This window comes from Saimiri boliviensis, chromosome 4 (genome assembly GCF_048565385.1).
Source record: "Saimiri boliviensis isolate mSaiBol1 chromosome 4, mSaiBol1.pri, whole genome shotgun sequence".
In the NCBI taxonomy this organism is placed as follows: Eukaryota; Metazoa; Chordata; class Mammalia; order Primates; family Cebidae; genus Saimiri; species Saimiri boliviensis.
Genome location: NC_133452.1, coordinates 127,625,979 through 127,644,248, shown reverse-complemented (window position 1 = coordinate 127,644,248; position 18,270 = coordinate 127,625,979). Strand labels below are relative to the sequence as shown.

At 34.2% G+C, this 18,270-nt stretch overlaps 1 protein-coding gene across 2 annotated transcripts in view; it reads right to left on the bottom strand.

Annotated features, from left to right (window-relative positions):
• HMGCLL1 (3-hydroxy-3-methylglutaryl-CoA lyase like 1) overlaps positions 1–9,066 on the bottom strand; it is a 149,684-nt gene extending 140,618 nt beyond the window's left edge. Inside the window, exon 1 of one of the 2 annotated variants that reach the window (XM_003926374.4) lies at positions 8,822–9,066. In XM_003926374.4, coding sequence (XP_003926423.1) covers positions 8,822–8,929 — 108 coding nt within the window. In that variant the 5' untranslated portion in view covers positions 8,930–9,066. The remainder of the gene's footprint in view (positions 1–8,821) is intronic. The other variant, XM_074398180.1, reaches the window with a different exon arrangement.
• Between the last annotated feature and the right edge of the window lie 9,204 nt (positions 9,067–18,270).

Below are 18,270 nucleotides of genomic sequence, written 5' to 3'. Positions count from 1 at the left end.
CAAGAAAAGTTTAGGAAGCACTGGTATCATGGTAAAAAAAAAAAAAAAAAAAAAAAAAAAGTACAAGCTTTAGAACTAGAACTGCCTGAGTTAAAATCCTGGTCTGCGCTTTACTAGCTGTTGATCACAGGCACATTATTTAACCTTTCTGAAGCACAATGACTAAATCTGTAAAATGGATTATTGGGAGGATTAAATGAGTTACAGGATGGAAGCAGGTAGTGCTGGGTTCATACTGAGCATTCAGTAGTGGTAGCTGTATATCTACAAAAGTCCTTATAATAAGAAACTCATATTAAATAACATGTTACTTGATTAAAATAAAAACTAAGGAGGGTATAAGATGGCTGTCTTTCTTATGAAACACTAAGGAACACACTTGGTAATGTCACAGAGACCAAGCCACACTCCCCCAGGATTCTGGCCTTGTGCTTAGCATGTACTAGCCAGGCATTTCCCTTTAGGAATCAATACGTGAACAGCCTTAAGCTTTCCTTCAAATGTGCCTGTAAGTGAAGTCAAATTAAAGATGGCTTTAAAATTTGTATTCTTCATGCTATAGAGATGAGGACTCTCTTAAAATGCAATAAACCCAGGACTTGGCTGAGACTGAGATACCCAAAAAGACTCACAGCCTCCTCAAGACTTCTGAGATGTACTTACTTGATAACACCTTATTTTACAGTCCTGCTTTCTCTAGTCATTTCCCAATATATTGTTCCCAAGAATTCCACTCCTTCTGTAGAACCCTGCATAGTTCTCTGACTTTCCTGTTAGAGTAAGATTCAAGTCTTTTTTATTTTACAGCTGGAAACTCAGCTTCATACATAACAAGTTCTATCACATTTTCAGCCTCTTTACTGAACGGTCCTATTATATCCTGGCCTTAAAAGAGGTCTCAAATTACCCTTGAGGAAGGCATCTCTCCTGTAACCCTCTCAAGGATAACCTGTCCAGGAGACAGGTTAGTTCTCTATTCTCTGCTTAGTGATTGGAATTAAATCTCCTATTCTTTGCTTAGTGACTGGAATTAAGGATAGCATTTTTAAGTTCCATTACTTCTTGAAAACTCCCACTTCTTTTTACTAATTTAAAAGACCCTGCTTTTGGAATCTATGTGATTTGGCCATACAGTCTTTATCCCTGCTTGATGATTGGTATTCTTCAAATATCAAAGCCATTAGAACTTATTTCACCATCATTCCCTTCATCCCAAATCCTGACACCATTCTGCATCGTATTCAGTGTCCTGGAGAATACCATTTTCGATCTTATTCCGTCCAATATTTGGTTTTCAATGAAATCCACTGGACTTTTACTCTATTCTGACCATGATTTATATGGTCATAAAAAGGGCTTATTGTTTGTGGCAGCTCACCTATTAAGTCTATGACCACAAATACTGTATTAGTTCATTTTCATGCTGCTGATAAATATATACCTGAGACTAGGTAATTTATAAATAAAAAGAGGTTTGATGAATTCACAGTTCCACATGGCTAGGGAGGCCTCACAGTTATGGTGGAAGGTAAAAGGGATGTCTCACATCGTGGCAGGCAAGAGAGAATGAGAGCCAAGCAAAAGGGGAAACCCCTTATAAAAGCATCAGCTCTCACAAGACTTATTCACTACCATGAGAACAGTATGGTGTGGAACACTCCCGTGATTCAGTTATCTCCTACCAGGCTCCGCCCACAACCTGTGGGAATTATGGGAGCTACAAATCAAGATGAGATTTGGGTGGGGACACAGCCAAACCATATCAAATGCCTACCCTTTTAACTTTCTAACTTTATTGTGGACATGATTAGATCTTTAACCTTAAGTAAATATTACAAGTCTTTGGAACTCCCTACTTTCACCTCATCTGTCAGATGCCTTATATCAACAGAAAGAATCTTGAGAATGGTAATATTCCTGGTGCATATTATTTGAAGAATCATGGTGTAATAATTACACAATCTTTTTCTCAAGTGAATTTGTTCCTTAAAATATATATTTTGCTCTGAATAATAGTATTGATTTAAATACAAAATAAGAAAACTGAAAAGACATAAACAGCCTTAGAAATAGGAAATGTAAAATGGTGAGTGAGGCTGATAAATATGGCAGAAAATAGGATAAACATAATAATAGTAAGATCAAACATGAATCAAAGTTAAATTCATCTAATTAAAGATACAGAGTAATCATATAAGCAACTTATAAGACACTTAAAACAACAGAGAAATGGCTATGTACAGTCTTAAAGCACTTATTTTGTTAAAAGACTAAAATCAAATTAGCTAATTGTTTAAAGAAAATTAAAATATCAATAGTACAAAAGAATTTTTTTCAAAAAATAGAAATCAATTGCTAGCATATCATACATATGTATAAACAGGTACAAACGTATACATATAGTTAAGAGGATAAACAAGTTTAGAAGATGCTTCTGAGTAAAGTTATAAAATATAGGAAGACTTATAGAGAGATAAAGAGAGAGAATGTACCCCAATTAGAAAGAGGCAATGCAAAAGATAAGATTATACTTATAAGAAGAAGAAAATACTTTTACCAACTTTATGCTCATAAAATATTTGATATACATTTATGTCAATAAAGATAAAATATTATAAAGAACCTACTTTATTATTTAACACTTTAAAAAATACTTTATTGAACTCAAAATTTTATTAAAGTTTATTACATATAGAGAGTAAATGGTATATTGTTCTTCAAAGAGCAGATACTAAAATTTGGCATAATATTACCTTTAACATTGTTTAGAATATATATTCATTCCTTTGTAACTTGTTCTTCATACTAAAAACCATTTGGAATAGTTATTTTTTTCTATGCAGTATTTTTTCATGAAGCAGATAATCTTTTTATTCTTTCTTTGGAATTCAAATTGGTCATGAAGCAGATAATCTTTTTATTCTTTCTTTGGAATTCAAATTGGCAATCTAGTATGTACGTTACTTGGAATATAACAAGTTCAAGTAGTATGGTAAATGAATATATTTTTGCAATGTAAACTAATTGCACAATATGTATTTTTAAAGTTAATTTCCTCATTTTATAGTTAATCTTTCAATAATGGCTGACTAGCTTGTTCGCAATAAACCTCTCACTGACAGCAACTATATTAGTTGGATAAAATATTAATGAAAAACACTTATTTAACAGTCTCTGAAATTTGGTTAATGAGTATTTCAGCAGCCAGTATACTATGCAGAAGAAAAAAATAAAGTGGTGAGCCCAACAGTCAGCGTAACTTTTCTTTTTGAGGCATTTGCCAATTCTGTATCAGCAACTGAGAAGCTGAGACCATCAGAGCTTCCAGGAGGCTTACAAGGCTGGAGTGGAAATGGTTTGAATGGTGGTAGAGAACGAAAGTCTATCTTTTAGAAATCATAGAAATGCTTTAACTCAAAATACAATAATTAACATTAAGACCTCAATAAGTTAGATTAACAGCAAATTAAACAAAACTGAAGAAGAAATTAGTGGAATGGAACATACATGAGAAGAAAATATTCAGACTGAATTTGGAGAAAAAAGAATGAAAAACAGAATGTAAAAAATAAATGAGGCACAGAGGAAGTTCTAATATTCTTCAAATTGTAGGCCCAACTGGAGAGGTTTTAAAAGTAAGCAAAAAACAGAAACAATGTTTGAAGCAAAAATGGTTAAAAAGTTGCAAAATGCAAAACCCAACAAACATCAAGTCATAGATCCAAGAAGTGTTACACATCATTAGCGGATAAATACAAAAGAAAGTATGCCTAGACATGCCATAGTCATACTATTAGAAACCAAATACCAAGAGAAGAGAATGAAAGATAAATTATCAAAGGACCAAAAATAAGACAGCAGCTGATTTCATTGTCTCTGGCTTCCACTGCATCTGTTGAGAAATCTGCATTTGTACTGCTATCATGTCTTATAATTTTTTAGATAAAATTAAGTTTATAGTAAATATTTATTTATATTTATAAACATATATGTGTGTGTATATATATACATAATAGTGTATATGTATGTATATAATTTCAAAGAAAGAAAAACTGAAAGGAAAACAATATTAGGACATATTTTTACTAAAGAAAATATTGAAACAAATACTTCTGGTTGAAGATAAGTAATCTAAAAGTAACCTGATGAAAGAATGGAGATGAAGAAAGAAAGAAAGAGACAAGAGAAAATAAGTGCAAAAATATAAATGGACATTGACTGTATACATATGTATTATAAATATACCACATAGGTAATATATGAAAACAAAATATAAAAGGCAGAAGACAGCAAATGAAGTTAGAGTCATATTTCGATTTTTATTGTTATAATAGTACTAATATATTATTTTAATAAGCCATGGTTTTATGTTGACATCTTACAGATAGCAATTAAGAGTATACTAAAAAAACAAAAGTATCACTAACATGTCAATTCAGGAGGAAAATGAGTAATCAAAATGCTACGTAATTTCAAAAGAAGCTGGCAAAGAATAAAAAATGGTAAGAAGACAGATAAAGAACATATGAGACAAATGGAAAACAGTCTGATGGCAGTTTGGTCCCTGTCCAAAAATTCTTCCTCAAACATCCTAAGATATTTAGTAAATGTATTAAGAACTACATCATTGCAAGCTAAAAGTATAAAGTTACATTATCTTCCAATTACATTTAAGCAGAAATATAATACATTGAAATTCCAGAGACCCTTTAGCACCAAATAACTTTACTTTGAATCATAATTTTTGCTGACAGCAAATGTAACATAAAGGATCAGAATCGAATATAAACTAACTATAAATTTAATCTCACATAATCTACAATTTTATTTTTAGAAATATAATAGGTTTGAAACATTGTTTATATTAGAATTTAGGTCTTTGGAAATTTTATTTTTGCAAAAGGGCATTAATATGTGAAGAGATTTAGTTATTGCTTAAGGAACACTTGAAAATCAAAGGGGGAATCTCTTCCCTAGGAACATTAAATGTAATCAAAACTTTAAAACATACTAATTAAGTCAGCTTCACTATACTCTTTTTAAAAGAGACAACTACAGAAAATAAAACATGTCCTAAGAGATATCTTGAATTACACAATGAGCAATTTTAATTTCTTGGTTTATTAAGGGAGTTTTCTGCGAAACTACTGTCATTAGCAAAAACATAGAGACCCAAATAATTTACTTAGTGGATCTGTGGTAGAATAAGCCTTTCATTCATATTTATTCTTTTTATATTTGATGATACATTCTTAAACTTCCAATATGTATATGTGTATATATGCACAGACACAATATTTAATTTAATTCTAATAATTTATCAGGCATATATTATCTCTAATATGCAAACTGAAAAATAAAGATCTGGTCATGCTCTTGCACAAACAAAATCATGGGATAAGTTAGTAGCAGAAAAATATCTAGGTTTTCAACCTTTTATTACACACATATGAAATTATTTTTAAAAACAGAATATTCTGTCTGTTCTAACTGCAGTCAAATCATTTCAGAACACAAGAGTCAGGGTGATTCATGATTCTCTCTGCCACATTCAACAATAGAGAATTGGTTAAGCTCCCTGCTGTCTTGACAGACTCCAGAATTCATTTTCACCTCATCTCTCCATTAAACCACTATTAGGTCCTATGAGACAAAAAGGTAAAAGAAACACAGTAATAATACTCATTGAGTGGTGCTAAGACCAAACTCTATTTATACCATGTCTCCATTCTCATTGATCTTGTATTAATTTAGCAAATATTTACCATGATGCTACAATGTGCCAATCATTTTGTTGGACCTTGAACAAATGCTATGAATAATTTCACAGTGTTGATAGGCATGTGATGCTTATGGCCTATAAGAGAAAACATTTATTCATTTGTTCATTCAACAAGTATTATTGACCATTAAAAATCAACCAGGCCTTCTGATAAGTGTTGAGAATCCTGTGGCAAATTGCTTCCTTACTTTCATTGTGCTTAATGTCAGCAAAGTAATTAAATATCAAGTAATTATAAAAATAAATATAGAATATGTATTATATATAATAAATATACTACTATGCAGTAAAAGTATAATAAAAACTTCTGGCATTGAGAGTCTGGGAGAGATTTCATGAGAAGGTAACAGGCAAGTTGAGAGCTGAAGATTAATTAGAAGTTAATTTGTTAAAAATAATCTTCCTAACAGAGATGAAAGTAAGCAAACACTGTGGTTCCAGAGGGAACACAGTTTATTAGAGTGGCAAGAACAAAAAAGAATAGCTTAAGATGATGTTGCTGAAAGGTGCAATGAAAAGACCATTTGAGGTTTAGAGAACAAGTTAAAAGTTTGGGTGTTCATTCCTTAAAGCAATGGAAATTCACAGACGGTTTTGAAACAGGGAGGGAAATAGCATTATTTTCTTTGAAACAAGGAAAACTTTCCAACTAGCCATATAGACATCAAGTTGAAGAGGGATTCCTAGAAAGTAAGAAGACTACTGCAACAGCCCAGTCATCCGTATGAGAGATATTGCCATTTTAAAACTGAATGGTGCTCTGAAGTTGGAAAAAGGTATAGATTTGAAAGAAATTCAAGAAGTAAAACCGCAGGACTCAGTGATACATTGGGTGTGAGGGAAATGAAAGAAGATAGCTTCTGGTGTATGCTTGTAGAACTGAATGAATTATGATGACATTCCATGCAATAGGAAACACTGGAGAAAGTCCAGTGTTGGAAGGCGTAGAACCTTACTAGAATTTTGAAAATGTTGAGTTTGAGTTGCTTTTGAGATACCGAAGTGATGATGTCAAATGAGCAGCTGAACATCTAGACTGAAATTCAAGAAAAAAAAAAATGGGAATATAAGTCTAGAAAACACTGGTGCACAAACAGTAACCAAAACAGTGAATGTAGATAGTCACTCACACTCACAGTAGGAAGAGTGCAGATAGTGTTGAGGAATTTGGATATTTACCCAGTGGTTAAAAGCCATGTAACCTGCCAAGGAGACTGAGAGACCAGAGACATAGGGCTGAAAGCAGTAAAGGTTTGCTAGATCAGAAGCCTAGGAAGGTAAAGTTCAAAAAGCCAGGTGTCAGATGTCAGTGCTGCTGTGAGTTCAAATAGGATGAGATAGAAAAAAACTACAATTCAACAGTATTGAAACTAAAACAGAATTATTTTAAAAATTTCCGAGAACACAAAAGAAAGGGACATAACTCTGGAGGGATAAAAGAGCTGGATCGAAAAAAATTTAAATCTGGACTTGAGAAACAACTAGGAGTTTCTAGGAAAAGCAGTTGGTGGGTAAAAAAGCAATATTTATAGAAGGAGTATTATTTCTTCAGAAAGGGACAAAAAGTCTTCATTAAGCTGATGAATGTCTCAAAATTTTATTTTTCAGGAATCGTACTCATTTTAATTTAACCTGCTTCCATATCTTAATAGGGCAAAGAAGACATCCTTACGTGTTCTATCATTGTCCCTAAAACCCACAAACTGTGTAAATCAGAAAATAAAGGGGGAGAGATAAATATAATATTCACTCAAAAAGTTATATAAAGTCTCAGACTTAGGAAATTATAAGTTAAGAATTTCTGATTAAATAACAGCCTGAATTTAAAAAAAAAAAAAAAAAAAGTCAATAACATCAAGATAAAAGTTACAACAGGATGTCCAAAACAGAATGTAGGAAAATTAAATAACCATGTTAACATGTGGGAAGATAAAGGATAACTTTTCCCCTCTACGACCGTCATCAACAGGTTTTAGAGTTAAATGACCACAGCCATCTTTTAAGTAATGAGAAGCAAAATACCTTCTAGAGAACACAAATGCTGAATTCTGATTTGTAGACAGAAGATTGCAATTTCACATATGATACACCAAATTGATAATACACAATAGAAAATGAATATCTTATATGAGAATAGTTGATTTAAAGCCACATAGTACAATTATGCTTACTGACAGAAATATTACAATGACATAAGATATTTTGTTCACAAGCCAAATCGGAAATAATCTGCATCCAGCACCTGTAGTTCAACAAAAAGAAAGTCCTCACAGTGCTCCTCCTTCACTCCATGTGTCAACATTTTCATAACAATTATCAGTTATTTAATATTTTGTGGAATTTTCGATTTTCAGCTTTTTTGGTAAAAAAAGTTAATTTCTTTATTTGACACCTTTTCTTTATCTGACACTGGTTGAGAGTGCATTAAATCATAATATTAGGTTGCCTATTGTCTTAACATGGGCTTTCAGGAACACTGTGGGAATAAGTTTTAGTCTGAAATTGCTGTTATTTACACTTTCTTACAAGTTTGGTCAAGTTTGTTGAAGCACAAATACATTTGGGATAATTAATGTCCTGATGGATTATTTCATCCTGCTATGTCTTCTTAACCTTCTACTGGTTTCATTCCTTTTTCTGCCTCACATTGTGACAAACGTGTCGTCTTACACAGTACAAGGAGCTTTGAGAATAAGGGCAGTATCCTTGAAGGAATACCTATGAATACAAATCGTATTACGTAACGTATCCCTTTCCAGGAAAATGCCGAAAATGAATAGTTTCCTTTAGGCGACCAGTAAACGGTCACAGGTAGGGATTTTGCGGGGTCTAATCTCTAGAGGTGGGTCATTACACTGACAGAGGAGATATGATGGGAAACCATTTAAGGGGTGGGGCCTGACACGATAGAGTTGCTGCGGGAAGGTCCCTGGGGTGAGGAGGTGACACAAAGGGAAGAGGGCACCAAAAGGCTGCAGGGAGAGAGGCCGGCTGTCGGTGAGCATGAGGGTGGGGACACCCTGGGCCGCGAGGTGGTACCTGCGCGGGGTCGAGCGCCCCTGCCACTGAATCCCCGATCCAGAGATGCTCCCGGAGAAGCTGCTGGTAGCTGAGGCAGTGCTTCACCGCAGATGGCACATTCCCCATGGCGGAGCCTGGGGCGGCAGTCGGCGAGAGGAGGGAGACTAAAGGAGGATGAGGGGCGGGCACCGCGCTGGGAAACTGCGCCAGCTCGGGAGCGCGCCCCTCCGGTGCACGGGCGGTGAGGCCCAGAGCGGCTCTGCGCACTGCGGCGGCGCCGAGAGGGCGGGGAGCAGGGCGTGGCAGGTGGCTGCGCCCGGGGCAGCGGGTCCCTCGGGCACCTGCGGCAATCGTCAGAGATGCCAGGCACCTAAACAGGAAAGAAAGGAGCTGAGCTGCAGAATGTTCAGGGGTGGCGCATTTTCCGCACTACACTGAGCGCCAAGGGCTGACTGTCCCTATCTGCCCATGCCCACCTACTTCCCACCTGGTTCAGATCAGGTGTAGAGGAAAAGGGATCTAAAGTAAAAGGAGGGGGCATGCAGTTTTTTGTTGGTGAATTTGTTCCTTCTCAGCTGCAGCCTTAGGTGCTCAAGTGTAGATTTGCCCACCATTGAGCTCACGGAGTTCATGTTTTATAACAATAAGTTCTATATAAAATTTTTTTGAGGCAACCGGCAAGGTTAAAACATATCCAACAGTCTAAAAAAATTCAAAGGCAGACAGTCTTAAATTACAGGAGGTGTCAGAGGTACTCTCAGAGGTACGTTCCTAAATCGGAGGTAAGCTGTCAGTAAGTTGGCACTGCAGTTAAGCGCTGAAATGGAACTGTGTGTTTAAAAGTCTCATGGCACAAAATTTTTAAAGCCTGTAGAGCTAGATTTATCCAAACGGAAAATTCTAAACAAGTTATTAGGATATTAGAATTGCAGAAATTTTTAGTTTAAGAGTGTGAAAAACAGCCTTGGAGCAGACCGCTGTCCCGCCTTCCCCACCCACTTTCAAATGTACCCTTATTTATATTGTCACACCCTAATACTCTTTTCAGTGGGTCCAGTGGTTTGCAGCTAGAATGATATGGTCATCAAGAATAGTCTTGTGCAGGGTACCTAGGGTCTCCCAGAGGCACAGCCAGGATGTTCGTGGCTAGGAGTACCCTTGGCCCTGTTGGTTGGCTGAGCAAATATAAACCAGGAGCCAACTGATGCACACCATAGTATAAACACACAGAAGAAATTTACCATCCAAAGTCAAACCATCCTTACCACTTGTGCGTTTCAGGGATGGGGGATTGGGGAGCGGGCAGTGAGACTTCCACAGGTAATAGAAATAAATGAGTTAAGGGAGGAAAAAGACAAAGAGTGGAAGGAAAATCATGTAGATCCTTTGATAAAACAGTACTAAAAAGGGCAAACAGGATGAGGAGGTCATAGTCCTCACACAGTTAACCAAGGATATTTAACCTGGAGAACATTCTCTGAACTGCTGAAGTGAAGTCGTGCAATTACTGGATGCACTTAAAACTCTGTAAAGCACAAAAGCTTTGGTCGTTTGTACTTAAGCATGACTACTATATAGGTGAACATTCATAGAACTAAATCTATTAGATGCACCAGCAGAGCTCAGCTATTTGCCCACCTACTTCTCACCTAGTTCAGATCAGGTGTAGAAGAGATCAGCTGTTTGTTATTTTTTCACTGAAAGTGAAATGGACCATATTGGTTACATCTGTGCTTACTATCCTTTTTCTCTCTATATTGAAATTCCGCAACAAGGAACGTGATACTGAAAAGAATCTTAAAAGATCCAAGTTGAACAACAATAATTTAGCAAGGCAACCTTCATAATGGAGTTAACAACCATTTCAAACCTCAAAAAGGATTCTCAATTAAAATAAAAATGAAGTCTAAACTTTTAGAGAATCAGTCCTCTAAGATAAGTCAGATATTATATGATTCATTCCACTAAGAAAAAGAAAATTTAGACAACAAAAAATAAAAAACAACTTTACTGCTTAATAGTTTTCTAAATTAGAAGGGTCTGAACAAAGTTTTATATACCAATTAATTGACCATGTAATGTGTATTTTACAGAAAAATCTTATAAATATGAAAGTATTTGTTGACACATTTTATTTTAATTCATATCATGTGAAAAATGCTGTGATCTCAAATTTTTAAACAAAATCTGTAAAAATGCCAAAATCATAAAGATCAAATTTCTTAAGAATGTTTAATCTAATGAATAAACAGGAGTGGAAATATGTGTGCTTTTACTGGTAAGCAAAGTTTGATGTTAATTTATGAATGCTTAAAATTTATAAATTTGAAAAACGTATGTTCTTGTACTTAGTAGTAATGTACATCTTTCTGTTTTGATTACTCACATAAACATTTTCAATATGTATCCCTGTTACTTGCAAGTCTAAAAAGCTTTAGAAAATAAGAATAAAGAGAATTCTGTAGAAGGTACTGTAGTTCTCTTTTGCCATATAACAGGTTAAGAAGCTAGATCTCCTTTAGAAAAATAAAGAAACCACTTGTTAAAAACTCCAAAGAGAGTCAGTACCATATCCCAAATCTGCACTCTGTACTATGCTTGCTGCATCATATGACTAAGCTATTTTTATTTCATTGAAGTTTACTCACTCAAACAGAAGAAGATACGAACATTCACTGCAAATTAAAGTTAATTAAATTTTCTGTTTTCTCTGGTGGGTTTATTAATGATTTTGCTATGTGCAAAAACATCCAATTCAACCTGTCTCTCCTGAATTATTGTTGACTTCCTTCTCTCATTAATCCTACCAATCTGTCAGCAAGTGACATGAGTTAAACATCTTGGACCCATTCCTTGCTCTCTTTCTTTTGCTAGGAACTTCTCTCTGCTCCACTTCCTTTATGTTTGAAAAGCAGCACCATACTGCAGTATGGAAGAGTCTAAGAGCGGGTTCAAAATTATCTATGATGGCAGCCATCATAGATGGACAACTTCTTTAGCATCTGTTTCCATATGTGTAAGAGGGGGCAGTAACAGTTCATACACATTGCAAAAATTAAATGACAGAATATATAAAGTGCTCAACATGTGGTCTCTGGCACATAGTAGGCACCTAACAAATGTTAGCTATTATTAATACAGTAGTCTGGCTTCCTCGGTTATTTTGCATTCACCAATTCATACTGTATAGCCTGAGAGATTTTTGAAAATATGTATCTGATAAACATTGCTGAACTTAAAATTCTTAGAGGTGTTCCATAACCTCTGAACAGCGAGGAGATGTCATGTTTCTTAAAAATTGTTTAATGAATGTATCATGATGAGACTCTTAGCAATCTTTGCAGCCTCCACTCCTACCCATTTTCTAAACTTATCCGTAACTTCAGAAATATCACATTATGTACAATTCCACAAGTTTTAGAATTGTTTCATATCCTTTCACTCTAATTATGTTCCTTTTTATAGCAATTTTGAGAAACTCAGAAGATACGTAAAGATATCAGTGAAGACACCCATTGTTCTAATTCTAGAAACATTTAATACATTTCATTTCAGAGAGAAAAAATTAATATTTCTTATATATACATACACATATATATACACACATATATATAGATATATACATACATACATATATATACACACACATAGATAGATATTGTAGAGTCAATAGCATCATGGTTTCAAATAATTTAAAAGGGAAAAACAAGTATATACAGGAAATATTAATTTTTCTCTCTGAAATATATATACACATATATCTATATGTGTGTTTATATGTGTGTGTGTATATATATGTGTGTATATGTGTGTGTATATATACACACACGTGTATATATGTGTATATATATATATACACACACACACATATATACACACAGACACACACACACACACACATATAGATATAAAACAGGTTGCTATCTTGTGAGTTTCTTTGGTCCCAGATGCACACACACACACATATATATATAATCAAAATCATTTATTTTAATAACTTCCTAAAATACAGCATGTTATTTGTTTTTTTTGAGAGGGAAATAGGTAGCTAGAATATGATTATATGAATGTTTGTATTTATAATTATTTGATTAATTTGCAAAAACAGCATGACAGTGGAAATCCTCCACTATAGCTCTGTTTCTGTCAATTTCTCTTTGTATTTCTTAAGCTTTTCTTTGTATATGCAAAGCAAATAATATACAAAGCAGTATTTACATAGTTGGTAATTCGCCTATATAAATTATCTTTGATGAAGCTGTTTATTTTTCTATAGGAATCTTTCATGGGTTATTGAAGTATTCCTAAAGGATGATTTTGCTTTTGTTTGACTGGGATTTCTAATGGATTTAACTTGATGGTGCTTAGATTTGTTTTTTGTTAACATCTTAACTTGGAGTCTCATAATGATATAATAAATATAGAACTTAAAATCATGCATGATGGCACTTGCTTTCAATCTTCTTACAGAGATTTACTTTCTTACCCACAGAACCAGGTGAACTTTTTTTCATCTCTCATATGTGGAATGGTCTTTCGAGACCAGTGGTTCATGTTTATGGCCCAGTTAGCTACCCAGACTTACATGACCATTGGCTTAAATGTACATTTCCATGTGGTGCTTAAAACCTCAGATCCTGACTATCTAGACCTGTGCCTTCTTGTGATCCTCTTGGCAATACTTAGCTTCTGAGATTTTTCTTGATATCAGTGTTTGAGGGGAAGGGGAAAAATCTCCCTGATAAGCCCCATATTTGCCAGAATTCTGACATGAAACTTTTTTCTGAGTATTATATTTGTTCCATAATTTTCCATGTATTCTGGAGTTCCTATCACTTCTAAAAATAAAGGTAGGGAACAAGAGATGCTAAACAGAACTAAGAGCACTATATTTAACTCAAAGAGCCTGTGAATCTCATGATTTAGTTCTGATGTCTTGACTAATCCACAAGAAGGAAAACTAAACAGAAGCCACGTGTTCTACACTTACTCCCATTCTTCTCCCTATGTCTTCTCTGTGTAAAATGACCACAATAAATTACTGCTGTATCATAAATTACAGGGTTGTTCATTGCCTGTATTCTAAACAAAGAGTCTCAAAAACAGAGTAAGGAATGAATTGTGTTTCAGAGATCAGTCAACCCCAAACTAGGTAGACTGAATATATCAATTGTCTTGAGTGGCAAGTACTTGGGTGAGAAGGGTCTAGTTAAAACAGATTGCTATCTTGTGAGTTTCCTTGGTCCCAGAGATGGCTATTTGAAATTCTCTATGCTGACAGCATGGATAGAATCAGAAGCAAGTGAAGGAATCGAAGTTCTTATAGTAACAAATGCCAAACTGACATGTAGCCAAGATACTGTGCAGGGATAAAAGACACATATGGTGAATCTCAAACAATGATTCCATAGAACTTTGGCTAGTATTACAAGAGTGATGTGTTACAGCCTTAAACAATAAAAAAGAAAGTATGAGAGCAACTTGGTTACCAATACCAAATGATTACCTAAGGGGAAAAAAGCTTTCATCGTATCAGTTTTATCGATGAAAATTTTAGCTATCTTCTCACACATGTTATGTCTGGCTGATCTAAATTGATGAGATGGATAACAGAGTGTTTAAAAACATTCTTGGCATTTGGTTACTAAAATCAAAGTTCCATTAACAATAGCATTGTTCTGAAACAGAGCATTCTTTTGAGAATAAGTAATGAGTTCTATTTTACCACAATGACAACCCACCCCAGGTGATGAGTACCTGGCACCAAATACTGAAATCAGAACAAAGCCATAAACCACATTTCTCCAGATGTAGGAGTCTATTTATTCTCTCACTAATTTAGAAGGATCCAAAAGCATTAGCTTTGCCAACAATATTGCAAAATGAAAGTCACAGACATGAACTGTTCATTAACTAGGTTTACTTTGTTAGATGCTTGCAGTCCACATATTTTTTGCCAACAGATGTGAAAGTATTTTTTACTCCAATAACTCCAAACTCAAACTTTACTTGGAAAATATTTTAGCGATTCGTTGATGCATTTTGGTGGGTTATGATAGACATGATCTTAATAAGTAAACTATATTATCTTTTATCCAGAAATTATATCACACTTTGAAATTGTATCGAGTACTAATGAATGAGAACATAATTCAATATCAACTATGATTACAAAGCATTTAGTATTTTGCTTTGCACATTGTAAGTGCTCAATAACTCAGCTTTCTTTTGCCTTTCATTGAATCAAATTCATCCATTATTAAGAAGACATATGTAACATTGTTCCAGCTAATGGGAATATGTTAAAAACCATTCTATAGGATATTTGTTTTGTTCACTACAGATATTTTTAAAATGTAATACTCAATAGCTAATGAAAATAAGTATGAATATATATTTAAGATTAAAATATGCCTTCTTGGCTTTAAATATCTCACATGCCAGTGGCAGCATCTGCAGAGAAACAGCTAAAATCAAAGAATGCAAAGCGTATCTATTTTAATTAAAGAAGTATAAGAAATTAAATTCTAAAGCTGTAGGATCTAGCTACAAAACATTACTTAAAGTATAATTTGCATATTCATCAAATGTGAATTGAATAATTAAGGCTTAATAAATACAGGACTGTATAATACTGTGTGGAGGGTAATGAGGAACAAGGTAGTCAACACAAGAAACTTCTAATCTGGTAGTAAAATATAATGTGTAAATATCTAAAAATAGGGCACTATGTTGAAAAGTGTCAAGCGGTAATATAAGTTTAGAACTATAGAAATAAAAGCAGTAGTTTCCTTGTTTAGTTGTGATAATGAGAAAACACTTAAAGGAAGGAGACTGCATTTTAGAGGACTGGGTAGACAGAACCCATCATGATGAAGAGACAGTGCAGGGGAGGGCTGAACAAGAGCAACTGAACACAGCCTCATTATTACCAAAAACTATCAAAAGGTGAAAATCACTTTTTAATAAAAATCTTCATAAAATTGTCTGATTTCATGAGATTTTTATCTCATGATTATTTCATGGGTGGTTAAAATATTCCTAAAGGATGATTTTACTTTTGTTTGACTGGGATTTCTAATGGATTATACTTGATGGTGCTAAGATACTATAGCATAAAATGATCATAAAATGATCATTTTTATTATTCCACAGATAAACATAAGCACATACATTTTAATATATGTACTAAAGACACTGAAGCATTTATTTTGCGGTTCCATTTTAGATGTCTTACAGTGTGCCACACCTGTTCTCAAGGGCAGAGAAGGAAAGATAGTATTCATTAAGTGCCTAAACTTATGAAGCCCTTCAGTGGATATTTTAATTAAGTGTATGAATTGTCATCTCCATTTAACATACGAGGAAACTGAGACTTAGAGAACTTGAACAAACTATTCGGAAGTAACAAGGAAGTTCAAAAAGTACTTTAAAAATTAAGCCTTTGCTCTTTGTCATCTCATTATTTTCAAAAATAAATAACAAAAAGACACTTCTTACATGCATGGTCATTTCCTGTGTGTAATATCTGTTAGCAAAAGAAACCTTTGCTCAGAGATGTTAAATTTTTTCCAAGAGAGCTACTTTAGAGCAGGAACTTAAATTCAGTCTTCTGATTCTTCATTCAAGAGATTTACACACTATGTGAAAGACCCAATCTTGTACTAAATATGAAGCCCAAGAATCTTTGCAGATCTGATAACATCGTAAGTACTATCCATGAGAAAGTCAAAGTGAAAGAACTGTTAATATCTTCAGCACCAATGAGTGTTCTGTCTTCTTCTAGGGTTCAAACTTGAGTTCTAAGTTAAACTGACAGAGGGGCACTTCATCTTGATAATCATGCCTGGTGGGGATGGGATTTCTCTTTTGTAAATCATGCAAGCCATGTTTTTTACGGCTATACATTTATCAAAACATCTATGTATCAGAGAGGAATGAAGATTTTTGAGTTCCCATTCACTTTTTCTTTTTCTTTTTTTTTTTCTCTTTGTGGCCTGGCATACTCATTAATACATTTTCCCACATATCTTGTGGTTTTGTTTTGTTTTCCCAAACTAATGAAGTTTTACTCTACTACTTAAGGAAGTCTTTTTTTTTTTTTTTTCCATTAGGGAAAACATAATTTTCTTGCCAAAACTTTCCCAGAGTTCCCATGGAAGTACAATTCTCTAAAGAATTCATTAAAATGATTGGATAATGGAATCCTTTTCTTACTAGAATGCCATCACTCTAAGAACATTTTAGTTGAATAATATAAGGGCAGAAACTTATAACAGTGCTTTATCAACTGGTATTATTCAATGTCCTATGTTTCACTAATCTCAAATCACCACTAAATTTACACATGAAAATGCACCAATATGGAGTCATTACTTTTCAAGGCAGTAATCTATAGGTATTCTGTAATAAAATACTAATTTTTATAAATTTCAGATTATATTTGGAAAACTTTTTGCTCATCACTAACAGCTTGAAATTACTCAAAAAATTATAAGCCAATGCTAAAGACCTGAGAGGGAAGAAGGTCATGGAGAGACAGAACAATAGACCTAAAGCAATATTCCTCAGATTCCCCTCTTCCCACTTAATTTCTACTCCCATTAGGAGGATACTCCTCTAATGTCTTCCATTTTGCCTTTTTCTCTTTTAATTTATTTACTACCATTTCTTACCTTAATTCTTATACTATTCTCTCAGAAACTTTTCTCTATTACATAGTTATAAGTTCATGAATATATCTGATTCTTGGTAATTCATAGTTTGCTTAACAAAAGCTTAGAAGATACGGATTGACTAAGTTAGGATTAACGAAGGTTATGTGCAACATTCTGAAAATGTTTGTTAGTCTATATGCTTCATCTTCAACAATTGAATAGCTTAAATTGGTGTTTTTCAACCTCAACACTATTGACATTTTGAGCTTGATCATTCTTGATTGTGGGTGATGTCCTGTGCATGGTAGGAGTTTTAGCTGCCTTCCTGGCCTTTACTCACTAGATCCCAGTAGCCTCTGAGATATAGCAAGCAAAAATATCTTTGGACATTGCCAGATATCCCCTGGAAGGCAAGATCATTCCTAGATGAGAACCACTGGTTTAAATGATGGCAGTGAGGACCATTACGAACATCTGCTGAGCATTTTTCAAGTCCCATTCTAAATATTTAAGTGCAAGCTGTCTAATTCATGAGAAGGGTCTTATGATTCCTATTTTACAAATGAGACTATTTGAGCACAGAGAAGTCAGCTAAGTTACTACCAACACATGGCTAGTAAGTAAGAGAGCCAGAATTCAAACCCAAGAAGTCTGACATGTTAGCCTACTTTTTAAATTGTTGGGCTATAGCTGTCTAACTAAAATTACACTAAGCTAAAGTAAAATCTATAAAAAACATGCATCATATAAGGTTAAATTTTTTCCCATGATTTAAAACATTAAAACCTTGGAAAGAAGACTTCCTACAAA